General features: G+C 40.0%; 1 protein-coding gene across 3 annotated transcripts in view; it reads left to right on the top strand.

Annotated features, from left to right (window-relative positions):
* HMGCR (3-hydroxy-3-methylglutaryl-CoA reductase) overlaps positions 1-26,256 on the top strand; it is a 53,230-nt gene that overhangs the window by 17,501 nt on the left and 9,473 nt on the right. Inside the window, exons 1-6 of one of the 3 annotated variants that reach the window (XM_027100817.1) lie at positions 14,485-14,856; positions 19,884-20,071; positions 20,497-20,608; positions 20,888-20,975; positions 22,305-22,389; positions 23,287-23,392. In XM_027100817.1, coding sequence (XP_026956618.1) covers positions 19,907-20,071; positions 20,497-20,608; positions 20,888-20,975; positions 22,305-22,389; positions 23,287-23,392 — 556 coding nt within the window. In that variant the 5' untranslated portion in view covers positions 14,485-14,856; positions 19,884-19,906. Of the gene's footprint in view, positions 1-14,484; positions 14,857-19,883; positions 20,072-20,496; positions 20,609-20,887; positions 20,976-22,304; positions 22,390-23,286; positions 23,393-26,256 lie in introns of those variants that run through there. The other 2 variants (XM_027100816.1, XM_027100815.1) reach the window with 2 other exon arrangements.

Genomic DNA, 26,256 nt, shown 5'->3' with positions numbered 1-26,256 from the left:
TTTAGGCCCGTATTCCTCTAAGTGAGATCCGTCAATCCCGTGCACTAAAATCCCCTGGGATACTTTTTTTAAAATGCAAATTACCCAGGCCCCTTCCTAGACCTGTGAAATCAACATCCGGAAGTGAGGCTCAGGAATCTGCATATTAAACAACTCTCCCCCACCATATTCTTGGGTGCACTAAAGTTGGAGAAGGTCTCAGTCCTGTGAACTTAGGCATGACCCAAATAGGCCTGCATCTCCACCCACCTGAGAAGCAGGCACCATAAGTTGCAGGACAAGGATGTTTCTGTGGGAGGTGACTGGGCAGATAGGAAGAATGGTAAGGGGGCTATTTTCTGGCCTCCTAAACCTAACGTGGGGTACGTAGGTTTAAAATGGATCATGGTCATATATGGAATCTAAAAAAACGGTATTGATGAACCTGGTGGCAGGGCAGGAATAAAGACGCAGATGTAGAGAAAGGACTTGAGGTCAGAGCGGGGGAAAGGGGAAACTGGGATGAAAGCAGACAGTGGCATGGACATATATACACTAAATGTAAAATAGATAGCTAGTGGGAAGCAGCCACATAGCACAGGGAGATCAGCTCGGTGCTTTGTGACCACCTAGAGGGGTGGGATAGAGAGTGTAGGAGGGAGACGCAAGAGGGAGGGGATATGGGGATATATGTATACATATAGCTGATTCACTTTGTTGTACAGCAGAAACTAACACAACATTGTAAAGCAATTATACTCCAATAAAGCTACAAAAAAATTTTTTTAATAAAATAAAATGGATCGTGGTCAAGCCAAACACATCAGGAGCTTTTTTGTTTTGAGCAATAAATCCGGACGGCAATGGCAATTCAGTTTTTTTCTTAAATTTATTTATTTACTAGTTTTGGCTGTGTTGGGTCTTCGTTTCTGTGCGAGGGCTTTTTCCAGTTGCGGCGAGCGGGGGCCACTCTTCATTGCGGTGCGCGGACCTCTCACTGTTGTGGCCTCTCGTTGTGGAGCACAGGCTCCAGACGCGCAAGCTCGGTAGTTGTGGCTCACAGGCCCAGTTGCTCCGCGGCATGTGGGATCCTCCCAGACCAGGGCTGGAACCCATGTCCCCTGCATTGGCAGGCAGACTCTCAACCACTGCGCCACCAGGGAAGCCCCGGCAGTTCAGTTTCTATTTGTTCTGGCTTAGATCTATTGTACTTGTAGACACCATAACATATATGTTCAATTTGGCCTCTTTAGGTAGGACTTCTGTGACAACCAAGAGCCCCAAATCTGGAATAAATAGAGGTTAAAGGAACCAATGCAGAAATGCCAAGTAGCTTTTTGATATGTTGGCTAAGAAAAGATGTAGAGAACAGTGAACAATCCCACCCTGGGACAAAAAGAGATAAAAACTTCCCTTCCCCCTCTTCCCATGTGTACACAACACATGACCGAATGTGTTGAATCTTTGAGCAGAGGGTGAAGGTGGGGAATGGTATTTTCCTTGAGTCCTTTCATTGGGTTCCTGGTGCCTTGTATCAGTGCAGCTTTCATGACCCACCTCACTTATAGCACACATCTTAGTTTTTCAGCAAAGCACTTAAAAATGTACAGTTAGCTCTCACCTGTTGACTAATAAGGCCTCATCACCCAGAGGAAAGGCTCAACAATGTGTATTTTCAGTAAGCGTCCCATAGAGTTTTTTAGGAAACTAGCCTAAACATGGAAAAGCTGCTGAGGAGAATAAGCAATAAATTTTTAAAAATTTCAACATTTACTCAGGTCAAAGTGAAGCCAGGTGTCCAAGCTGCCCTTGCACCATTCATTTGTACAGTTTGTGTGAAGTTTGCAGGTCAAATATGTTTCATGATAAAGGAATTTCTATGATAGAGTAATTTTTATTTGTGCTTTTATCTTGTGCCAGCTGATGATGAAACCCACTTTTTCCAAGTCACACCAGCTGGGAGCAGGGCTAAAATAATTTCAAATAGGAGTCCTCCACTCAGCTGGCCCTGGCAAATTGGGTGAATGACCTCCTCCATTAACTCAAATCCCTTTCAAATAGTACAGGAGGTCATCCTGGGTGCCTCACTGGTCTCTTTATTTGCCTGTGCCATTGGTGGAAGGATCCTAGGCCATTCTTTGCCATCGCCTGCCACTGGGTGGTTCCACTCCAGGTTTCTGATGCCTTCTGAGGCTCCTGGTGTTGACTACACAGATTCCCCCAACCACAACTGGCATATCTTCTGTCCTCAACACTTCACCCTACTTAAATTGCATACATTCCAGAATGGCACTGAGGTTAAAGTGGCACAGATTTTTTTTTTCCAGCTTTGCTCATCCTTAAGTCCTTGGAAAAGGTAAGGTCAGTGCATATCCTGGTGACTTCAGAATTGCCCTTTCCGAAGAGGCCTAATCCTTTCAGACCAAGCTTTGGTGCCCTTGCTCCTTAGGTTGAGGATGAGTTTTTTCCTAAGAATTTCTGCAGTTCTCAAGGCCCTCTGCTCCACTGCACTAAGACTTGTTTAAAGTTGCAGGATAAATATGGTTTATGCTCCCAGACTGGGGCTACCACTGCATGGAATATTCTGAACAGGTTAAAGCAAAGAGTGGAAATATAGTTTGTCTGAAAGCTGTCAAATGGCTGGATTGTAGACAGTCCAGAAGAAATCTTTTGGGAATATTCTAAGACAGTTACAGCCATCACCATTTGTTGAGTGATGACATACCAGGTATTATGCATACATTCAAGTTTACAACAACCCTGTGAGATAAATCATTGGATACTACAGGTGAGGAAAGGGCCTCAGAGAAGTCAAACAACTTGTCCCAATCATAGAGATAGTAAGTGGGGGAGGAGAGGTCAGGACGAGGGGATTAGGTTTGCTCCCAGGTCCAGGTCCAAGTCTGTGCCCTTACAAGCTCAGCACCACCAGATCAAGACCTTTTGAAGTGAAAGGGCTCTGAGAGACTAGGTCAGTTGAGATCAAGATTGTGCTCTATTGTGTTGTTTGAGGAAAGGCAGATGTATAAACACAAATAAGACAGGTGGATTATTCAAAAAGAAATTGAAGACACAGGGCATTGGGGGAGGGGGAGTTGAGGTGAAAATTCCAACCCTCTAATCATGCCTTGGTCTTTGTGGTGACCAGCCCTCATCCTGACACTATCTAGGGACCCCAGCCACTAGTCGTCAAATTAGCATACAAAAGACACTCTCATCACTCTGCAGATTCTAAAGGTTTTAGTAGCTGTGTGCCAGGAACCAGGGACAAAGACCAAATATTTATTTTGATTATATCATAGTATCCCAAACAAAACAAAAACTAACAAACTTGCCTGCTAAATTTCTGAAACTGGAAATCAAGACATTTCTACTTAAGAACAGGCATAATTACCCTACTTAAAGGGCAGTGTCTTCTTTGGGTTTCTGGATCTGACAACATAGCACCAATGATCACATACCAACATACTAAGTTGTTTAGATTTTTACATTATTTATACTTACATATACTAAAATATGCTGTCCCTTTGCCCCCAGCATCTCCAGGGATAATCCCTCAGTGGTCAGGCTTTTTCTCCATGACTTGCCCCCTGCCTGTGACCTCAATAAAGGTGGGCAGCCAATTCAACCTGGTCCAACCAACCTCTTCCATCTGAATTTGAATTGTGAGGCATAGAGACTAGGAGTTGGGAGATGCATGCCATCAATAGCAGAGCTTTAAGCAGATCTCTCAACTCATGCTGTTGAGATTCCTACCTTCTGCTTGTTTAAATTTTACTTAGATTGCATAAGATCTGATACTGCATTTTCATACCCGCATCATACCAGACATTGTTTTCAGCAAGCAGAAATGAGATATTTCAATGTGGTCGATCCATTGGTTGGTTAAGTAGCCATTCCCAGTCCCCTCTCCCTTGCTGTTTTCCCCAAAAGAGATTACAAAACTTAAATATTTTATTTCCCTGCTTCTCTTGCATTTAAGGGTGGCCATGTGATAGTTCTGGCCAAAGAAACGTAAGTAGAAGTTTTCTGAAGAACTTTGGAGAATTTTTTTTCTGATAAAAGAGACAGATGCAGTATGCCCTTTCACCTTATTTCTCCTTTGAACTATAGGGGTAGCAAAACTTTTCCTCAACCCTCTTAGAGTCTCTGGCTGGGCCTGAGAATTAAGTTGACATAAGACAGGTTAACAAGAGAAAAGTGTACAAATTTCATTTTTTACGTCTACGTGAGAGACTTCACAGAAAAATGAAGACCCAAAAAGCAGTTACACCTAAGTGCTTATATACCAGGTTGAACAAAGAGTACTAATTATGGAAAAGTAACTAAAATATATGGGGAGGCTAAAGGAAGATAAGGGTTGATTTAACAAATCTGTTTGTACAGGTTTCCCTTAGCCTTGACTCCCGATCTCTGGTGATAAGAATATTCTTTCCTTCCTGGTGTAGAGAGGGCATCTTCCACATGAAAGAAAAAGTGTTTTCAGGAAGAAAAAAGGAGGTCACAGTGCCTTTCCTGAATCTTCTATTTTTCAAGTGCCTCTAGTTCAAAATTACCCTTGTGCCAAAGTGGTGTATTTGGGGATGGCACATTCTACTACTATTCAGAACCCAGATGTAACACCTGGAGCTTCAGCAGCCATCTTGAAACCATGTGTCAAAGGCCAACAGAATTGTAGAGGTGCTGTTCCTGACACTATTGTGCTACTGGACCAATGCTAGTAACCACCTACCTCCAGATTTCTTGATGTGAGAGGAGGAAAAATGTTTAAACCTCTGTGAGTTAGGTTCTCCATTATCTGCAGCTGAAAAGAATAATTCAAAAGCAACTCATTCGTAAAGACTAATTACCCTATATATATCCGAAGAAAACAGAAACACTAATCTGAAAAGATACGTGCACCCCAAAGTTCATAGCAGCATTATTTACAATAGCTAAGAGATGGAAGCAACCTAAGTGTCCATCAACAGATGAATGGATAAAGAAAATGTGATACACACACACACACACACACACACACACACACACACACACACACACACGCACACAAAATGGAGTACTACTCAGCCATAAAAAGAACTTTGCCACTTGCAACAACATGGATGGACTTGGAGGTATCATGCTTAGTGAAATAGGTCAGAGAAAGACAAATGCTATATGTTATCACTTACATGTGGAGTCTAAGAAATAAAACTAATGAATATAACAAAAAAGAAACAGACTCACAGATACAGAAGACAAACTCATTACCAGTGGGGAGAGGAAAGGGGGAGGGACAAATAGGGGTAGGAGATTAAGAGATACAACCTACTATGTAAAAAATAAATAAGCTAGGGCTTCCCTGGTGGCGCAGTGGTTGAGAGTCCGCCTGCCGATGCAGGGGACGTGGGTTCCTGCCCCGGTCCGGGAGGATCCCACATGCTGCAGAGCGGCTGGGCCCGTGAGCCATGGCTGCTGAGCCTGAGTGTCCGGAGCCTGTGCTCTGCGACGGGAGAGGCCACAACAGTGAGAGGCCCGCGTACCGCAAAAAAAAAAAAAAAAAAAAAAGCTACAAGGATGTATTGTACATCACAGGGAATATCCCCAATACTTTATAATAACTATAAATGAAGTATAATCTTTAAAGATTGTGAATCACCGTGTTGAAACTAATAGAACATTGTAAATCAACTACATCTCAATTTTTAAAAAAATGAATTACACTAGTGCAGGGAAAGTACTTCCTGGTATTGAGACAGTAAGCCAAAATGTAAATTTCATTAGTTCTATGCAGTCTTCAATTGTTTTCTACTCACTCTACATATACTCCTTAATCATGGGAACCATATCATCCACCTTATTTAAAATATCCACAATCCTTGAGCAGGGCTGGACCATCAGAAAAGTGTTTTTTAAATACAATATTCTTTTCATGAAGCACTAGGGCTCCAGATAAGGTACACCCCAGAATCTGTAAGCAGTTTCAGAAAATAGTACCCTTTGGAACCAAGGATACTGTTTGTTTTGTTGGAACCAAGCAAAAAAACTAAGATGATTCAATACAGGCAGAAGTGACTCACCCTAAGAGGGAGTTATAGATGTGGCTGCAGAGAATACAGTGTTATCTGTATAAGAAAACCGGAATACAGCCACTTGGCAAAAGACAAAACTGGATCTACACCTCACACCACGTACAAAAATGGACTCCAAAGGAATCAGAGATCTTAATGTAAAGAACAAAACCCAACAAGTACTAAAAGAAAACACAGATGGATTCCTTTATAATCTGGGCTTAGGGAAAGGCTTTTGAATTATAATTCAAAATCCAGATATAATAAAAGACTACATTTAAAAAAACAAAACCCAAAACTTTCGCATGGCAAAAATCACTATAAGCAAGCTCAGACAAACTGGAAGAAAACATTTGCAAGATATATCACAAATAATGGGCTAATTCTCATAACAAGAAGTACATCTCAAATCTAACAGCAAGTAGAAGGGTCACACTGACACAGATTAGAGCAACTCGGTAGGCAAACGGATATATTACCATTCACTAGCTAGTTCTCATGCATATTAGGACTTCATAGTTAAATCTTACAGGCAGAAAGTCTCAAAAATGCTTACCTATCTCTGATGGACTCTTTCAGTAGTCAGGTGGTGTCAAATCTAGTGTGCAGAAGAATTTCTGTCAAATCTGTAAGAACAAAATATGCACCCTATATTTTAAGAAATACAAGTAGAATTCAAGGATACTTTTGACTCGGACATTTTCCCTCCTCACATGGTTTTAAAAAAATTAAAAAGCTTTGGGATTCTGCTGGAGTTCTGATTTTTACACTGATTTTAGAAAATAACTCCCACAAATAATATGCTTCCTCTGTCCAACAAAGATAAGAGTTTACATATCGGAATCATAGTAACTCCACCTGTATGTAGAAGCTTCATGAATTCCTGCTTAACCAGCCATCAGCCCTCTTGTCCTTTCTTTGAAATACTCAGGGCAAGAAATGTTTGTTGACTTCACTTGACTGGGCAAGTTCCTACTTAACAGTATTTATAACCAGAGTCATAGTTTCACTATTGTTAGAGCCATCAACAAATACATATTGATCACTTTCCGTGTGTAAACTAGAGTACTTGCAAGCTTAAAAATGTTGACATCCACCAGTTACGGGGACCAGGTCTACTCAGAGGCCAAGGACAACCAAAGTGAGGAAATAAGAGGCCTTCAGAATGTGGTTTGTGAATGGAATACTATTGCCCAGGCATTAGGAAGGAATTATAACAATTTCGGGGGGAACAGGGCCAGCTTCTGAAATGGCTTAGGGCTTGTAGTCAAAAGAGGCCCAGTAGGAATATAAAAGGAATGAAAAGGCTGGCATGGCAACCCATGATGCAGTCCTCACAGCTACGAGGTACCTCTTGCCACATCTCCTGCTCATGTGTCATCAGCAGCAGCAATTCCTGGCAGGCTGAAGACTTCTACCTTCAAGTGTCAACCATCAAGTCTTCCAACTTTTTTGTCTCAAGGCTTTTTCCAAAGCCTCAGTATCTCTGCTCTGCATACATGTAGCTGGAAGTGTGCCCCAGAAGGCATTCTCCACCAAAGAGTGAGGGACAAGTGATCCCACCTCACCACCACTCCCCCACCCCCCGCTCTGCCATCCTTCAGAGGGGCATTCTACAGAGGGTCCCCAGCAGAACTGAGCCCCAGTTGCCCACAGTGGTGGCTAGCTGGATACTGGCCTTTTCCTTCTTCCCTGTTATTCTTTGCATTCTTATTCTGACCTCCTGGGGTCATCCCCCAAATGAGTTACTGCACTAGGGTTTTTGACCCAGTCTTTGCCTTTGGGGGAACGCAAACCAAGACAGTCCTACTCTCGGTGAAGGAGGAATAGGATCAACTGAAAAAGCAGGTTGAAGTTTTAGACTCAGTCAGGCCTGCTTGAAAAGAATAGGGTACCATAGAGAAGTGGGTCTATCATATGGGTGCAGGGGAGAGCGGACAGAAATGCTTCTGTTACATTTAAGGCCTACCCAAATCAGAATGCCTTCCTTCTCTGTACCTGACTATACTTTTATCTTTTTCTTTTTACTAGAATGAGAAGGGCACCTAAAAACAGAGACCAAACAGTTTCACTCTCACTTTATTCCCTATTAAATGCAGTGTCACACAATGGCCAGATATTACAATCTGAGCTTTAAGCTCTTTACCAAAATTGAGATTATTTGGTGTCCAACTAGTCCTAGATTCCAAAATAAAGATGGCTCCTCTTGTGAGGAATAAAGTAGAGGAGACCTAAGGCTTTGTCCACAGCCTGTAATCAAGCTCCTGGAGAGTTTCTAGAGCAACTGTTTCAATAAAGGACTGGGCAAGGGTCTGTTCTGGCTACTTGCATTACCTTCTTTAGGGCAAAAATTATTAGCCCAACTATAATTATCTTAACTTTCCTTGGTGTACATGGGTCAAATTTCTTCCTAAACGTGTATTTCAAAAGAACAAGCAAGCGGGAGTTCTGAACAGAGAGGCATTGAGCAGTCTTTGCAGATGTTTTATGTTCTCCCTTGGGGAAGATAAACAGCCCATCTTTCTAGAGGAAGCACAGAGACCTTGGCAATACCGTTCTTTCTTATTTTTTTTTTTAACATCTTTATTGGAGTATAATTGCGTTACAATGGTGTGTTAGTTTCCGCTTTATAACAAAGTGAATCAGCTATACATATACATATATCCCCATATCTCCTCCCTCTTGCATCTCCCTCTCATCCTCCCTATTCCACCCCTCTAGGTGGTCACAAAGCAGGCAATACCTTTCTTGAGAACAGAGGTTAGTTTGCTAATTCTACTCATTCTCCAGGAGAAGGGAAAAATTAGCTTTAGGGATGTTTGGACCCAGCTAGGGAGATTTTATCAAGAACATCTCATAACATACTGTCATTCAAGAAGCACAAATTCTTCAAAGCCTGGAAAGTGCAAAGTCAAACGGAAAAAGTAAGATTTTAGGGATGAGACAAGGTCAGGAGACTTATCAGTGCTCATCGGGGCCCCCAAGACATGGGCTTTGAAAGCATCAATAACTAGTTTCAGTTCAGTCCAGCTGAAACAAATGTGGAAAGAACTGGAAACCTTCTCAGGGAGGCAGGAGTCACAGGCCTAAGCAATTTCAGAGAAGGAGGTAGCCATTGTGGTAAAAAAGCATGGAGATCATGGTAGGTATTAAACGATGCAGAGGAAAAAGCAGGGAAACCAAGACCACACGCTGGTTGAAAGTTGCTGGTAACTATTCATTCAGTGTTACAGGTGTTAAAGCAATGAATAAGACCAGTGAGGCCCTTTATTCTTTTTTTCTTTTTTTTTCTTTTGGCCGTACCACTTGGCTTGCAGGATCTTAGTTCCCTGGCCAGGGACTGAACCTGAGCCCTTGGCAGTAAAAGTGCAGTCCTAACCACTGGACCACCAGGGGATTCCCAAGGCCCTTTATCTGAGAAGAGAGAAAGAGAGCCCTCTTTGCTAGTTTCACAGATTACCTTTTTATGTTCAACCATTTGTAATATTATACATTTTCGGTGGATTTAGCTGAAACTCAAGTCTAGATGTTAATGAGAATTCCATTGACATTTCAAGCTAATGTTTATAAAATAACAGATCTTTGATCTTAGGTTTATATCTTTTGCTATGCCCCTAAAATCTTGATAGTAAAATTGTTTCCTGTTTTTGAGTTAAGTGATCAGCAACTGGTTTGGGTACTTACTGTATGCTCACCCAGTGTGGGGACAATATGGAAGATTTAGAGGTGGGAGCCTTTCTTCAGTTTTGAGCTGGGCACATTGTTGCCGAAAAAAAGGTTACATTCCCCATCTCCCTTGTTGCTAGGTATGGCCTTGTATTTCTGGCCACTGAGATATAAACAATGAAAAGGAGCTGACTCAGTTGGGAGGGGCCCTTTTTCCGCCCTTTTGTTTTTATTCTGCTCCTTCCAAAAGGACTGAAATGCAGATATGAAAATGGAGCTCCAGTTACCATCTTGGACCATAAGGTGACCCTGAGGATGGAAAACACAGGCTGAGGATGGTGAAGCAGAGAGACAGAAGGGTCCCTGAAAGCATCTTGCACTTCCATGTTAATCCTAGATGAACTATTTCCAGTTTTCTTTACCCAAGAATAAAAAGAAACGCTTATCTTGTTGAAGCCATTTCTAGTTTAGGCTTTCTGTTACTTGTAGCCAAATTCATTGCAATTTGTAGCAGATACAGTTAGGGTGCTATATACTTTTTGGGCCATATTTACATACGAGTGACAGTACTTTCATATTAAAAGATGGCCTACTATTTGCAGGCCTGGGCAATTGTTCTTTGTCTTTTCTTTCAATGGAGTTGCTCAGGGAAGCTGAAGAGAGCCCCCTTGCGCCACTATCCTTCTTTATTTTCTTTTACACTTGCCTTGTTTTTTCTCCCACCATTATAATTTCCTCCCTCAACTGGGAGCAAATATAAAGCTGAAGGAAGAGGTTGGGATTGGAAGAATGAAGGTGAACAGGAGGAAGATACTGGGGACTTGACAACTGAGCTGGATACAGATTTTATAGTAAATGGCTCACTCCACTCTTATCAACTGAGACCAGGACCAGGTTTGTTATTGAAGGAGAAAAAGTGGTGCTCACACTTGGGTCAAAATGTGTTCTTTTTCTTTCCCCTTTTATTGGTCTTTCACTGACTTTTTTGGGAACCAGCCACCCTAGCCAAGAATCCCTAAGAATCTCGGGAATAGATGTTTACTCCTCATTATTGATATGCTGTTTCTATTGATATGCTGTCTGAACATTCTTTTTTCCTGAGGAGTGTAAATTCCTTTAAAAGAAAAAATATATATATTCCAATATATCTCATACCCACTCCCCAACTGATTCTACAAAGCTGGGGAAGGGCCTAAAGAGAGTAATGGGGAAACTGTAAAGAAAATCACTATTAAACAGTGAAAGCAGGTTTGGTGGACAGAAGAAATCTTTAACTGTGGGCACCCTCTCCTGCAGAGACCTTTGCTCCTAACTTCAAGAGAGGCTCCAGCTATTGATTTCTGTTTAGAAAGTTTTAGAAACAAAGAAGCAGAATTCTAAGTTTTGCTACTGAAGTAAAATAGCAAAAAAAATTTAAAAAGAGGAATAGCCAAGACTTTGGCCCACGTGAGATGCCACCAGTAGAAACTTGAGATCAGCCAACCTGCTCATGACTTCCTCACCTTTTAAATATCTCATATCCTACAGTACTTCAAGATTTCTGCCTAATTAAATGTTCTGCTCCTGTATCTGTCACCTCCATTCTCATGCTCACAATCTTGACTCTAGTGCCTACAATAGCCTTCCTTCAAACCACTTCCTCCCCTTGTTCAAAACACCCTGCACCCCAACTCCATGCCCTACCTCTTTTCTCAGTGGACCCTTGGCATACCTCACTCAGAACCCTTACCACATTATCTGGAAGGATCCATTTGTGTATGTTTTCTTATTTAAATCTGCACCTTGAGGGACTTCCTTGGCGGTCCAGTGGCTAAGCCTCCCCGCTCCCAATGCAGGGGGCCCGGGTTCGATCCCTAGTCAGGGAGCTAGATCCCACACGCCACAACTAAAAGATCCTGCATGCCGCAACTAAGACCTGCGCAGCCAAATAAATAAATAAATTAAAAAAAAAAAAAAAAAAGACTGCGCTTCCACTGCAGGGGGCGTGGGTTCAATCCCTGGTTGGGGAACTAAGATTCCACATGCCGTGCGGCACAGGTAAAATATATATATACATATAAGAATCTGTACCTTGAGTGCCTAGCCCTTTGCCTAGCACAGAGTAGCTCCTCCATGAATATTTCTTGACCTTGAGCAGGAGCGATAATCAATCACAACATCTGCCAAAAGCTAAGTGACCAGTTATCAGTTGTAATGTACTAGTTAAAAAAGACATCCCTGAAATAAAAAAAAAAAACATTTGTGCAAGACAAAGAGAGAGAGAAAATTACCCAAAGCTGGAAGATATAAATTTGAACACAGCTGGGAACTGTGAATGGGAAATAAATAAGTAAAACTCTTTGTTGATGTTATGAAAGGTCTTTCACAATGGATCATCAGAGGCTTCAACAATCATGATATGTGCAAGATAGCACAGTGGAGTGGTTTAGAGCATGTGCTCAGGAAATGGACTTCAAAGTTCATATTCCAGCGTGTAAACCTAGGCAGATTACTTAACTTCTCTGTTTCTGTAGCTCCATCATTTGTAAAATGCAGATTCTACTAATGCTTTCCGAATGTTATGAGAATTAAAGGAGTTAATAAAAATAAAGCACTTAGAAAAGTGGCTAGTGCATAGAAAGAGCTATATAAAATTTTACTACTATTGTTATTACTGTTCCTGTTATAATTCCTCATCATAAAGCATGGCCTATGACAACAAGAAGAAGGAAAAGTGATGGAGGGCTAACATACTTATATAAGTAAATACTAAGAGCTATGTGGATAAAGATGGCAATGTGGGCCATTCACTACTTTAAATTTAGATCTCTTAAAATTGTACTTTTATAAACTCTTTGCTGTGAGGGTAAACCCACAAAAGAAGAAAGCACAGATTCCTTTGTCCCCCCCCCCCCACTTTCCCCTTCTATGTGTGTCCTTGTCAAATTTTGTGATTTATCATTAAGTACAAATTATTATTTAAGTGCATAAAGATCCTTTTGACATAAATTGGGAATCATATAGAAGTTGTTTTAAGAACATAAAACTAGACAATTAGAGTTTCTTTATTACTTGCTTTTGAACTCATAATCTCACTGGAGTTCTTAATTAAGCCGAGTTTGGGAATACAGTTTCCAGATCTTGGTCTAAAGACTTTTTGTTGAAACACCTTCATAATCCTTATTTGAATTTATATTAGTAAGCATTTATATAATCTGTAACTTATAATTCTGAGATAGCTGGTCCTTTTGACTTCTGGGGACATTAAAAGTACAACAAAGTTTCTAGCTCTGAGTACTTACAGATCTTTTTTTCTTTCTTCTTCTTTCTTTTGATAAGACTCATAATAGGATACTTTAGTTTTTGGTTAGTTCCCCTTAGTCTTCTTCACTGTGAAAACTCTTTCCTTCCATTATGATCAATTCAACAAATATTTAACAGTCATCTAATTTTATGAAGGGGTATAAGGTTTATAAAGGAAGTTTCCATGTCTCTCATGTGGCTGCTATAACTCCAGTGCCAACCAAGGTGCGTTGCACATAATGGGTGCTTGAAAAGTATTTCGTAAAGAGATATGAATAAAGATCCTATACTGAAGCAGTGGAGGATAGTAGAACCAGTATAAGTTTTAGATATGTGTTCAAATCTCAGTTTTCCAAATTATTATCTATGTGATCTAAAGCAAGTTGTTTAACAAACTCATTTTTTCTTGTAAATGGAAATATCTGTTTCATAAGAATTATGAGAATTTATCAAGATAATAGTTTATTAAAACTCCTCCTGAGTGTATAGTGGGTATCAGGGACTGCGTTTCAAAATATAGGTCTTTAAACGTTGAGGGGATTGCAATTCCTGTTCTTAAGAAAGTTCCACATAATAATAACACAGGTCACAGAATATGGACATGTTATGGGTGTTCAGAGTAGGGAGAGATGACTGTATTTGAGGGTATCAGGAAACGAGGTGACATATGAAATAGTCCTTGAAGGAGAGTTAGGATTTCAACAGTTGAAATGTGCAGGCATGTCCAGATTAAACAGAGAACATAAACAGGGAGCAAAAAGGTACTGAGTGTGACTGAAAAAAGGTCAGTTACTCTTTTGGCTGAAATGTAGCGTTGACACAGGAAATAGTGAGAGATAAACAAGAAATGTGGGGTAGGGCCATATTGGGGTTGCCAATTTCTTTAATTCAACAGACAATGAGCAAACTCTTGGTAATTTGGGGGTAGGCCAACGGAATAATAGGATTGGAAGGTGGAAGCACCTAAGCGTGGAGAGACCAGTTAGGAGAGGCTATTGCATTATTTCAGGCAAGAGATAATAAAGGTCTGCAGCAGGGAGGGGTCAGAGGGAAAGCAGACACGACAAAAAAGCAGGCACATTTCAGAGCGAATCGACAGTCTGTGCCTAGTGCCTTGTGCTGTAGGGAGAGAGGGAGAGAAGGGGGGAAGAGAAGGAGGGAGATGGGGGAAGAGGAGGAGGGAGAGAGAAACCCCATGACTGGAGCCATTTACACTATTTACAGGAATGGGTAAATCACAGGGAAGTGTCGGTTTGGGTTTCGGAAATGGGTCAGCTTGAGGTTTGGATTGCTCCTTGCTGCCACCTTCCCTTTTGTACATCCTGGTTTTCAGGGCCACCTCCACCTCTTTCCACCAAGTAATTGTGCATTCTATCCTTGACCTGACCCTGCGTTTATCTTCACGCCCCAATTCTGCTCCCTACTACTCCTGGCCATTGTACTCTCACAGCCACAATGACCCCAGCTCAGGTCCTGGGCTGTAGGACACTCCACCCGGCAGATCCCCTATCGTCTTCGCCTAGGCAGCTTCCATGCGTGCGCCCCCACGGCTCTGTGACCAATAGGCAGGCCCTAGTGCTGGGATTCGACTGGCTATTGGTTGGCTGAGCCATGGTGAGAGATGGTGCGGTGCCCGTTCTCAGCACGGGTGAGAGCTGTGGGCGGTTGTTAAGGCGACCGTTCGTGACGTAGCGCCGTCAGGCCGAGCAACCCCCAGATGATTGGCTAGACGATCGGACGATCCTTCCTTATTGGTCACAGGCTCGTCCGGCTCCGAGCGTGCGTAGAAGCAAAGGTTTCTTCCGCCTCGCGTCTTCGTTGACTGGAGACGCGCGGAGCGCCAGATCCCGGGGACTGTGGCCTCTGGTGAGATAGGGAGGTGAGGAGGGCGGCGGTGGGCGGGAGCGGGTTAGGGTCGTGCAGGTGGCGGTTCTCGAGTTCCGTCCGGCCCTGGAAAGGGGCAGCCGGCACCTCCTGCCGACCCGGGGGGAGCTGCGCTGGCGGCTTTGCCCGGGGTGGCGCCCGGGTCCCGCGGGGACTGCGAGGAGACGTCCTTGACGTGCGGCCGGCCGAGTGGCGGCCCGCATCTATGCCGGGGAGCCCGCGGGCCAAGCTGGGAGCCCGCGGGCCAAGCTGGGCCAGAGGGGCGGGGGGGCGGGCCGGCCTCTTCTGGGCTCCCGTCTCCATCGGTGGACCGGCGGGGCGGCGCCGCGTTCGCTGGCCCTGTCCGAAGTCGGCGGTGCTGGCCAAGCAGTCACGATCGTCGGGGCGGAAAGGGTGCCAGGCAGGGTGATCTCGGAGTCCCCTTAATTCGAGGAATGCTGGTGGGCTGTGGGGCAGCCAGGCCCGCAGGTTGGGGAGGGAACGCGAGAAGGTCTGTCAGGTGTGGGCGTTCACGCCCAGGCTTGCAGTTATCACTGGGCTCACGCCCTGGCGCTGCTGTTCGTCAGCACCTTAAATGCTGCTGACTAACTCAGAGCCGTGAAAGAACCGTGGATCTGCATAGATGCGTCTGGTTATTTCCAGGAGAAACGGGATTGAGAGGATGCAGAGCCCAAGGTAGATACTTGCCCGAAGACTTCAACGATTCTTCCTCTCCGTCTCCTTCCTCTCCTTCTTTCTTCTTCTCCTTTTTTTTTTTTTTTTTGTCAGGGGGCGTAGTCTCCTTGGTGCTGATTGCTGATGTCCTTTAGTCCAAACCTTGTAGGTTTTTCGGAATATTTGGTTTTGGTATTTTGATAAGGAAGAACGTACCTTGGAGACTCACAAATAGAACAGTCAGTTTTTGCAGTAGGAGGAGGTTGATGTACTTCATCTTAAATGGTCGTTTGAAATTTTTCAGGTCTTTGAGGACAAGCCTTCTTAGACTTGGTCCTGAAAAGTCATGGGAAACATCTGTTTCCAGGCCGTACTAAGTAATCGTGTAAAATTTTAGCGTCACGCAATGTAGAGAATGTATTTTTTATGTTTGCTTGTGAATTTTTTTTTTTCTCCGTGCAATGAAAGACATTTTTTGATTTAGAGGTAATCTAGAAAGGCCCAGAGTGTGACAGACTGGATTGTGAGGGCCTGCTTGGTGGTAGTGTCTTTCCAACTTGTGATAAACTTGGCAGTAAAGACAATGGGAGTTAGTTATATGAAGGCTTAAAAAATGTGCAAAGATTACATCATTAACATGTGAAAACGGTTGTGTGTGTGGCATAAGCATTTCAAGATGAAGTGTGTGCGCACGCATGTGCATGTGCTCTTTTTATTCTTGTATGATCCAGTTTCTAGCCCATGGATAGATTAACACATCTATATCACTATTTAGGTTGACCATATGAAATTGCTGATATTTGACATTTGACCGTTTTTCCCATACAAAAAAATAGCAGTTTCATATGGTTCACTTAATACTTGCCTTTGTTAAGGAACTTTGGAGCTCTAGCTTCATAAGTGAATAAAAAGATATGTGACTTACACAGAGGCACACCATGTCATAGAATTGGGTGTAGAATCCAGGTTTCCTGATTCCAGTGTGAGAATTATTTTTTTCCATAGGATAATGGGTTGAGCAGCAGAATTCTCGATCCTGTTGGAATAAAAATGACTCCGTACAAGACATGGTTTATTTATTTGTTGTTTGTTTATTTATTTATTTTTGGCTGCGTTGGGTCTTTGTTGCTACGCATGGGCTTTCTCTACTTGCGGTTGAGCGAGGGCTGCTCTTCGTTGTGGTACGTGGGCTTCTCATTGCGGTGGTTTCTCTTGTTGCAGAGCATAGGCTCTAGGTGCACGGGCTTCAGTAGTTGTGGCTCACGGGCTGAATTCAGTAGTTCTGGCGCACGGGCTTAGTTGCTCCGTGGCATGTGGGATCCTCCTGGACCAGGGCTCGAACCTGTGTCCCCTGCATTGGCAGGCGGATTCTTAACCACTGCGCCACCAGGGAAGTCCCCTACATGGTTCTTGCCTTCAAAGAGACAAAACGTACACAGCAATTAATATGAGAACAATGTAAGATAGTGTGTAATCAAATACTGGAATGTGTAGCACAGGAAGAGTGCTGAGTGGGAGGAAAGAATCAGAGTAGGATGCCAAAGCATCTTTTTCTGCAATTGGCCATAGTAGGTGGTTTTTGTAGCATATTGAATTAGAGTTTGGGGATTCAATTTAATTTAAATTATCCATTCTTTTGAATAATCTGTGAAGTGTTTGCAGCATACTTCAGTCTGAATAAGCAAGGCATACATTGCCTAACTTGATTTTTTAAACTAAAATTTATTTTTATTGCAGCATGGCCTAAATACTGTACTTTGAATTGGCATGAGCTGTCTATTGCCTGCTAGTGCCACTTGCAACTGCTGATGAAGTTGGAAGATTGGATTCCATGGCATTTAAATGATTTGCAAAAACACAGGGAAATCGAGAGGGTGCTAGTGGGAAATGTGCAATTATAGTTACTTTTGACACACCTTTGTACATTTGGTTACTCATTTTGTATTTCCAAATAGGTGAGGTTCTCTGTGTTTGGAGATGGTTTATGAGATCATGTCACGGTATCACGTGTAAATCTTTTCCGGAATGTTGCAAAGATGACTTTACACCTAGGAAAGAAATGTTCCAGTATTGACAATGCTACCATGAAGCTTTTGAGGGAAAACATAATGTCCCTAATATATAATTATAGATTAATAATGCTAAACCTATTTGTGATCAAATTGGGGTGCCTTCTTGATAGCAGCTCAGATTTTAATTCAACTGAATTAACTTTTTAATAGTGAAGAATACATTTTCTTGTTAAGGGAATATTCTAAATTGAGAGGGCTTGCGGGGAGAGAGTGTTAGAAACTTTGACCTAGTTTCAAAATGTGTTTTTAGTTAATTCATCTTCTGCAACACTGATGCTAGTTGATCCTTTAGACTAGTTTATAGAGTTTTGTTTTTTTGTTTTTAAATATAAGGAAGTTATGTGATAGAAGGCTGTCATGAAAATCTAGGCTCTTACGAGGCTTTTAGTTGAAATGAAGTAGAGTTCAAATCTAAGATATGATTAATATTCTCCAATACTTTAAGTCCAAGTCCCTGCTAATTTAATAGAAAGTATGTTTGTTATTGTTCATTTTCCAGGATAGTATAGGAAATGTATAGCCTCTCTTCCCAACCCCATCCTCCCTTAATATGTTCTCTGAATGCAGAGAACTGGGGGGCTTGAAGTGGGGGAGTTATATCCATATCTTTAAAAAAGTCATCTTTAGGTCTGTTTCGAGATGTGTCAATAAAATGCATGCTACTGTAGCTTAAGAATTTATTTTTAATTAGCAGGTATTTGTTGAGCAACTGCTATGTATGAATGCAATGTGCTGGAGGATGAAATGAGCAATAGGCCTCAGGGAGGAAGGTTGAAAAAGCCTGAATAAACACAGGCAGATGCATGCCACATTTATACATTCCAGTGACCCGCCCGCCTTTTAAAATTGAGACCCACAATAAGAAATACATGTTATGTCGGAAGCCAGTACAAACACTCATATGTATAATTTCATGAAACGTAATGTTTCAAAAAATAATATCTACCCATACCACATGCCTTACCCACAGCTTTTTTCTCTTTTTCCTTTTATTTTAAAATATTTGTTCTGACTCATAAACTTGATTTCATGATCTCATCGATCCAGTGAAGGGTTGTGGCCTGTGGTTTGGAAACCAGGTATCTATTTGGTGGCCTGGTGTGGCTGAAATGTAGAGAATAGAGAACATTGAGTGATGCAGTGAGAGGTGACGCTTAGTAATTGCTTTGGTTTGTAAAAGCCATCTCTTTATTTTCTTTTCCCTAACACTTTAAATAGATTAATGCTTTATTTTCCTTAATTTGGTTCCTTTTTATTTTCTTTCTTCAATAAATGAATCACTTTCTTAATTATTACCATAAATGTGAGATTCATTTGAATTCTTGATAGTCTGTCAATCAGTGGCCTTAAAATTAAATCTTAATTGACTTTTATGGGTAGTTAATATGCTTTATCATAAGCATTAATTTTAGTGTAAGAAGGCTTGCAAGTTCCTATATTAGAGATTAATAACTATACTAGATTTTTTTTTAAACCAGAATATCAAAATTATTATTACTGTTATTTAGCCGGCAAACATGGAAAAGTTTTGCCATGGTAGTCATTAGGTCAAAATAACCCATATTCTGTTGGGAATTTTTCAATGCTGTAGATGTCTACTTTGGCCAGCCATCCTCTTATTCAAGTACTGTTCCAGCATTTTTATTAAATGCTGTTAAAGTTTGGGAAAAGACCTCTGGTGACAGCAACATTGGGAAGTTTATTAAACATTTTGCTAGTGACATATTATGGCATGTGTTTTATGGAATGGAAAAGTCTAATGGACTCCTGCCCTTGAAGAGCTTTATAAACTAAGATAATGATTTACAGGAGGACACTGAACAAGTAGATTGTTTGGTATTTATCTTTTGCATAACTAGAATGTATAGAATGAAGAGGGTGCTTATATGCATTTTGTGTCAGGGTAATCAAAATAAATGTAAATGGTTGTTTCTCACTTTTGTTTTGTGCTTTATTGCTCTCCTCCTTGCCTCAGATAATAATCGGGCTGAGGTGTTATTTGGTTTGATCTTAAATGCTCTAATTCATACAACTGGTAAGAAAAAGCTGCTTTTAAGTTGTTTGTTAGTGAATAATAGAGGATTTAAGTGTTGTGAGTAAAGAAGTAATAACAGTCCTCTTATTTTAATTTTGTAATTATTTTCCAGAATTATAAGGAATACTGTCAAATAGTTTTATTCTTAATATACAAGACGCTGCATACAAATCAGGGTTTACAATGCACTTTTCCTTAAAATGTTTTCCTAAGAATACAGTGAGCTGTATACTAAGTGTTCATACTTGATATTCCTTCCAGGATCCAAGGATTCTTCAGCTACAATGTTGTCAAGACTCTTCCGAATGCATGGCCTCTTTGTGGCTTCCCATCCCTGGGAAGTCATAGTGGGGACAGTGACACTGACCATCTGTATGATGTCCATGAACATGTTTACTGGTAACGATAAGATCTGTGGTTGGAATTATGAATGTCCAAAGTTTGAAGAGGTTTGTGAGATTAATCTGATTATTGACTAAATACATTTTGAATTTCTAAAGAGTGTCTCCTTTTAGAGACCACATAATCAAAAAAACTTATGAGTAGAATTTTTATTTCAGTATTCATAACTTCCATTTACTTATATAGTATGGAAATGCACTGGAAATACTTCTCTTTTGCTTTTGGTATACAAATGAGTGTAATTGACTTTACTTGAGAAATATAGCTTTCATAAGTGACTAACAGTGAAAAATGATCGGCTTAAACATTAGATTGTTTAAAAATTAGGAGTAAATTTTTGATTTGCATTGTAATATTTTATTTGACTTGTGCCTAAATTTATACTATCATGATGGTATGTAAACTAATGATGCATGCAAAATAAAAATTCTTATTTTTGATTTGGATTTTTCTTTTCTATCTCTCCCAATAGGATGTCTTGAGCAGTGACATCATAATTCTGACAATAACACGATGCATAGCAATCCTGTATATTTACTTCCAGTTCCAGAATTTACGCCAACTTGGATCAAAATATATTTTGGGTAATAATTTTATATATTAACCTTTTTGTGTGCTATCAAATTTTTGATTTACTGTGGAAATTTACCTGTTTGTTTAAATCATGTGTGTGGAAATGTGTGTGCTGCATGTATTCAATACTTTTATTTCTTTTTATTCAAGTTAGACGTTCTGCTATTTGAGACTTTAATAATCTGGAGAAAATAGTATTATTTCTCTCAGAATATCGTATGGGACTGTTTGTTATTGTGTGTGTAAAAAAGGCTGAAGTTTTTTCAGTTTGCTGAATTTTGTCATTTTAGGTATTGCTGGACTCTTCACAATTTTCTCAAGTTTTGTATTCAGTACAGTTGTCATTCATTTCTTAGATAAAGAATTGACAGGCTTGAAGTAAGTATTTAAGCATAAATATACTTTCTTTTAAAATATATTGTTAAGAACTGTTCTTCTCTATGATATAAAGCATTATAGTATGTAAATTATCAAAAGTTTATAGAAAATATGGGAAAATTTTTCATGTAATCATTTAGCTAATTTTAATACCTGTTAATGTTTTAGTATATATCCTGTCCCACTTTTTTATACTTAAAGAAAACTTCTGAGATCATACTGTATTTACTGCTTTATAACTTTTATGCTTTATAATAGTTTATCAACATCTTTGCATGTCCTTAATGCTAAACTAAATTATTTGTAATAGCTGTCTAGTATTCCCCTATCCTCTAGGTTGGATTGTTAGGTTATTTAATTTCCCCCATTAATAACAACACTGTGATAAATGTCTTTGTAGCTAAATTTTTGTTTGTATTCATAGTCATTTTCTTAGGATACATTCCTAGTAGTGAAACAGTGGCTGTGTAGGTTTTTAGGGCTTTTAAGTGCTGTTATCGCCAATTTGGTCTCTAGAAAGGTTGTTCAGTTTATTCTTCTATAGATAGTAATTAATGAAAAAAGAATTGCGTACAGTATACAGGTTTCCCCTGCTATCTGAAAGTACACCTTTCCTATGAAACCTTTTGTAAGTGACGAAGCAGTTGCCTTGGGACACATCTTTGAAGGGATGCACACAATAAATCAAGGTAAAGCACCGTGTTTACAGACACAGTTCAAAGCTATGGCAGCTCGGTGCTGAGATGCTAAGTGTAGTTCCCAGGCAGTGCCGTTCTCTCTGTCTGCTCCAGGTACCCACTGCCTCTGTAACGGTTCCCTGCAAAACAAACACTGAATGCTATTTTCTCTTTTCACCTTTTTTTGTCAAAGTGAAAACCTTGTTTGGATTTCTTTTGGTTAGCAAAAATGGTTACTATGTAGGTCTTTCATAAAAGAGAAGTGGCGTAAAGCAAACTTTCGAAAAGTGGGGGACACCTGTATTCCTCTTTTTCCCCCATGGTGATTCACAAGGACACATTTTTTTTTAACTAAGGATGATATTTTGCTATAGAATTATCAGAAGGTGTTTCTGTATAAATATATTTACATTTTTAACATTAAAAATATTCTTAAATATTTTGAGTGACTAATATATTTAGCTTTGAGGATGTCAAAGGAATATAGGTTATACCTTTTGTTCTGCAAAGAGGTAACACATGCCAGAGCTCATACAAGGCATGGGACGAGGGGTGGGGGGGGAGTTTTGTTTTAGGAAGGGACTTTTCGGTAATATTTTTTCTTTTGTTAAATAATACCTGATCATCTTGTTTTCTTTTTTTCTTCCCCCAGTGAAGCTTTGCCCTTCTTCCTACTGCTGATTGACCTTTCCAGAGCAAGTGCACTAGCAAAGTTTGCCCTCAGTTCCAACTCACAGGTATTATTTATAAGACATGAATGTTAGTAGTATCCTTTTTTTCAGATTGTTTACATTAATAGGAAAGATTAATAGAGTTTCTTCACAGTTCAAGATTCAGGAATTGCCTGCAATTTTGTCACGTCCTAAGACTGGTCTTCCTAGGAGCCCTAGGAACTGTCCCATTTATCTGACAACTCAGTTGTAATTCCACAGCTTCTAGAATTTGGAATCTTCCCTATTTTCCTTTTTGAAGTTTTCAGAACGTAAGGTATTATGTCTTTTGGATAAATTGGAGTATCTACCTAGTGAAACATACCAGAGAACAGACAGGATCTAATGGAAGAATCTCAGGGTAGATTGATTTCTAAACCCCGTGAATTAACACTAGCATTATTTCCCATCTAAAGTTTTATCTTGGTGTTCATTAGTCACTTTAAAGAACGTAACATTTTTAATAACGCTGAGTAACAGTATAAAATATCGTGTACTTCTGCCCTGATTATGTATTTGATGAATATTTATGATCATTTGAGCATTTTGACAAGGATATTTAGGTTTCATAATACTAATATGATCTCAGAAAATTTGCAACTAAGAACTTCTGTCAGTGGTAGCCAAAGTATAAAATGTAGGATTTATGTGGGATTTAAATGGCAGGATTAATGCACCACTTCAAAGGACTCTTCCTAAGAAATATCTCGTTCAGTGGACGGGGAAAGCAGGGCAGTGTACATATTCTTCTTTCTTTAGTCCTCTGTATTATCCTTTGTATCTGGAATGCCTGTTAGTCTTAGCATATTGTGTATTTTATTCTTAATATAGTAAATTAGGTTTAGTAGAAGCCCTTGGATGCGCTAACATTTTTAAAAGTTACTTTGTACCTTACCCTCATGATATGTTTGGTCTGTGTTTTAGGATGAAGTAAGGGAAAACATTGCTCGTGGGATGGCAATTTTAGGTCCCACATTCACCCTTGATGCTCTTGTAGAATGTCTTGTGATTGGAGTTGGTACCATGTCAGGTTTGTAAACAGTTTTTAATATATTTTAAAATGAGTTTGTAGAAGAGAAAAAGGAATATATTAAATTGTATCAATTACTCTTAAATTCTGACTTTTAAAAGTCTGACATTACTCTTAAAATTTTTTAATTGTGTGAATATGTGGGTATATCTGATCTGACCTTATGTCTGTCTGCTTTAGCAAAAACTTAGTAGGTTACCGATTTCTTTTTTTTTTTACATTAATTAATTAATTATTTTAAATATTTGGCGGCATTAGGTCTTTGTTGCTGTGGGCGGGCTTTCTCTAGTTGCATTGAGCGGGGGCTACTCTTTGTTGCAGTGCGCGGGCTTCTAATTGCAGTGGTTTCTCTTGTTGCGGAGCAGGGCTCTAGGCACGCGGGCTTCAGTAGTTGTGGCATGTGGACTCAGTAGTTGTGGCTCGCGGGCTCTAGAGCACAGGCTCCGTAGTTGTGGCGCACGGTCTTAGTTGCTCTGCAGCGTCTGGGATCTTCCCGGACCAGGGCTTGAACCCATGTCCCCTGCGTTGGCAGGTGGATTCTCAACCGCTGCACCACCAGGGAAGTCCCCTGATTTATTTTCACTCTTACTATCTCATCATCTTTTCCTGTGCTCTACTTTTTTGATGACTTTAAGGTGTTTTTATTTGCTTTTTGTTTGGTTTTTAACCAAGATTGTATTCTAGGCTCATTTAGAAAGCATCTTCCAGCCTCCGCTGTTGTCTGGACTAAATTAATGACTTGGTTCCTTGTATTTTAATTGTCATGTAGGAGACAGTGCAAAAGTCAGGAGGTGGACAGATCTAAGTTGGGTCCACCTAACTGAGTGGTTAGGAAGATTTAATCAGACAGTATGCAGTACATCTTAGCACTTAGCCAGCACTGACCTCAACACATGTTTCTTCATCCTTAATTGGATAGTAGAGAATTAGATATTAAATATCAAACACAGGACTCCATTATATAGGACAAAAATTATGCCCTCATATGGAAATTTGCCAGAATGAATATATCATGCTGTTGTCAAGGTTTCGTAATCAACTAAGACTAGATTTTCTGGCTTTCTCATGAGGGTCACACTTAGTTAACTACTATTCTAGTGTATTTCCTGGTGCCTTAGTGCCCTCAATAAGGGGTTTCATTCTTTCAGAAGTGTATTATCTAACTTTTAAGAGAGTAGTTAGTTGCTATTATTAGTTGAGGTCTGTTCACTAGATAGTATGTTAAATATATATAATGTTTCTGCTAACTTTCTGAGGGTAAATTTATTATTTATTCAGTTATTTTACCTGTCATTCAAAGTTTATTTAGCAAAGATTTTTTAAAATTATTTTTTTAAATGTACATTTCTTAAAATTTATTTTTTGGGTATAGTTTTGAGTATTGACAAAGATGTAGTCATGTAACTGCCACCACAGTCAAGAAAAAATGTTTTTGATCAGGTGAAAATATACCTATGTGATTTTATACAAGCCGAACAGTATGTAAGAAGATGAGAGGATTAGCTAGGAACTGGTAGTGGGCTTTGAAACTGATGTGGAAAGCAGTGGAGACTGATGTGGAAAGTAGGGTGATGAGTTTGGTCATAAGTCAGAGCAGTGGACAAAGGAAGTGATTAGATTTGATATTGGAAAACCCAGCTAGGAGGCATTTACAGCCATACAGAAATGGTAAAATTAGGGATTTGGCTTAGGGTAGAATAAAAGGACAGATTTAACACATACTAACTAGGAAAGTAAACCTTTGGAAAGCCAGTAAAAAAATTTTAAAAAGTCTTTACTTCTTGGAACTTGTAGATTGGTGCTTCCTCCTTGTAGTAAAAAAGTGGCACAAAGAGGCTGCGCCACTGGGACAGAGTAAGGAAGAATGCCTGAAGAACCTATGACGACAGTAGTTACTGTTGTACAAAGGGAAAGAGTAGGTAGCCAGGTGGTAAAAAGCAATGGTCAATATGGGTTTGATAGTCTCAAGTTTGAAAAGATTACATTTGGCTACTTTTTAAATATAGGTTGTTCATAATGCTTTTGTCATTGTAATTTTGTATTCTCTTGAATTTCTGCATTTGAGGGTAATAGCTATAGAAGTTTTAGAAAATATAATGTATGCTTTTTTTCTATTATTTAGTCAAATGATCTATTACGATTCAGAAAACAAAATACAACATTGAGGGTTTTTTTGTATTACTCTAGTTAGCAGTCTTTATGGGAAAAGGGAATCAATTTTTATATGTATTTCAAAACATTTTTATATTTAATGTGAATAACATCAGAAATACGTTTTATATTTTATATTCAAGTTTATTTGTAAAGAGAGGGAGTAGGATTTGGTAATCTAATCTTTCCCCAGCTCTGTTCCCTTCTATTTGAGAATATTACCAAGTGATACTGCAAGCATTTTGTAATGGAACATTTGTTAACTTTGGATCTTGGGTTGCCTTTTTGCATTATATCATTTTTCAAACAGATCAATGAAATGAACCAAAATTGTAAGAACATCAGTAGACACCACAGAGGTTATATTGAAAACAGAGCTGAGTAGTACACATAAAATACTTATTATGATACTATATCAGGAATGGTATAACTGGCAGTGTGTTTTTTACAAAAAGTCCTTGGTCCACAGGTGAATTGCTTTTGTGGTGATGAGTGGGATTGGATCAGTAGTATAATGGGGTGGGAGGAGTTTGCTCCATTAGAGTTGACTGTCCTTGATATCCTGTCTCAAAACAGAGTACACCATTTGATCAAAGGGGATGGTCAGACGGATATTAAACGCTGCCGTGCCTGGCATTGTGACATTGGGGACATGGGAGAAGCCAAGGTCGCTGCCCTCGAGGAAGTTATCCTCTGTGTGCTCAGGCTTCACA

Source organism: Aethalodelphis obliquidens, unplaced genomic scaffold, assembly GCF_003676395.1.
Source record: "Aethalodelphis obliquidens isolate GAN/ISIS:26980383/991018 unplaced genomic scaffold, ASM367639v1 scaffold4, whole genome shotgun sequence".
NCBI lineage: Eukaryota > Metazoa > Chordata > Mammalia > Artiodactyla > Delphinidae > Aethalodelphis > Aethalodelphis obliquidens.
Note: the sequence above shows the minus strand (reverse complement) of the source record. Positions and strands in the feature narration are given on the sequence as shown.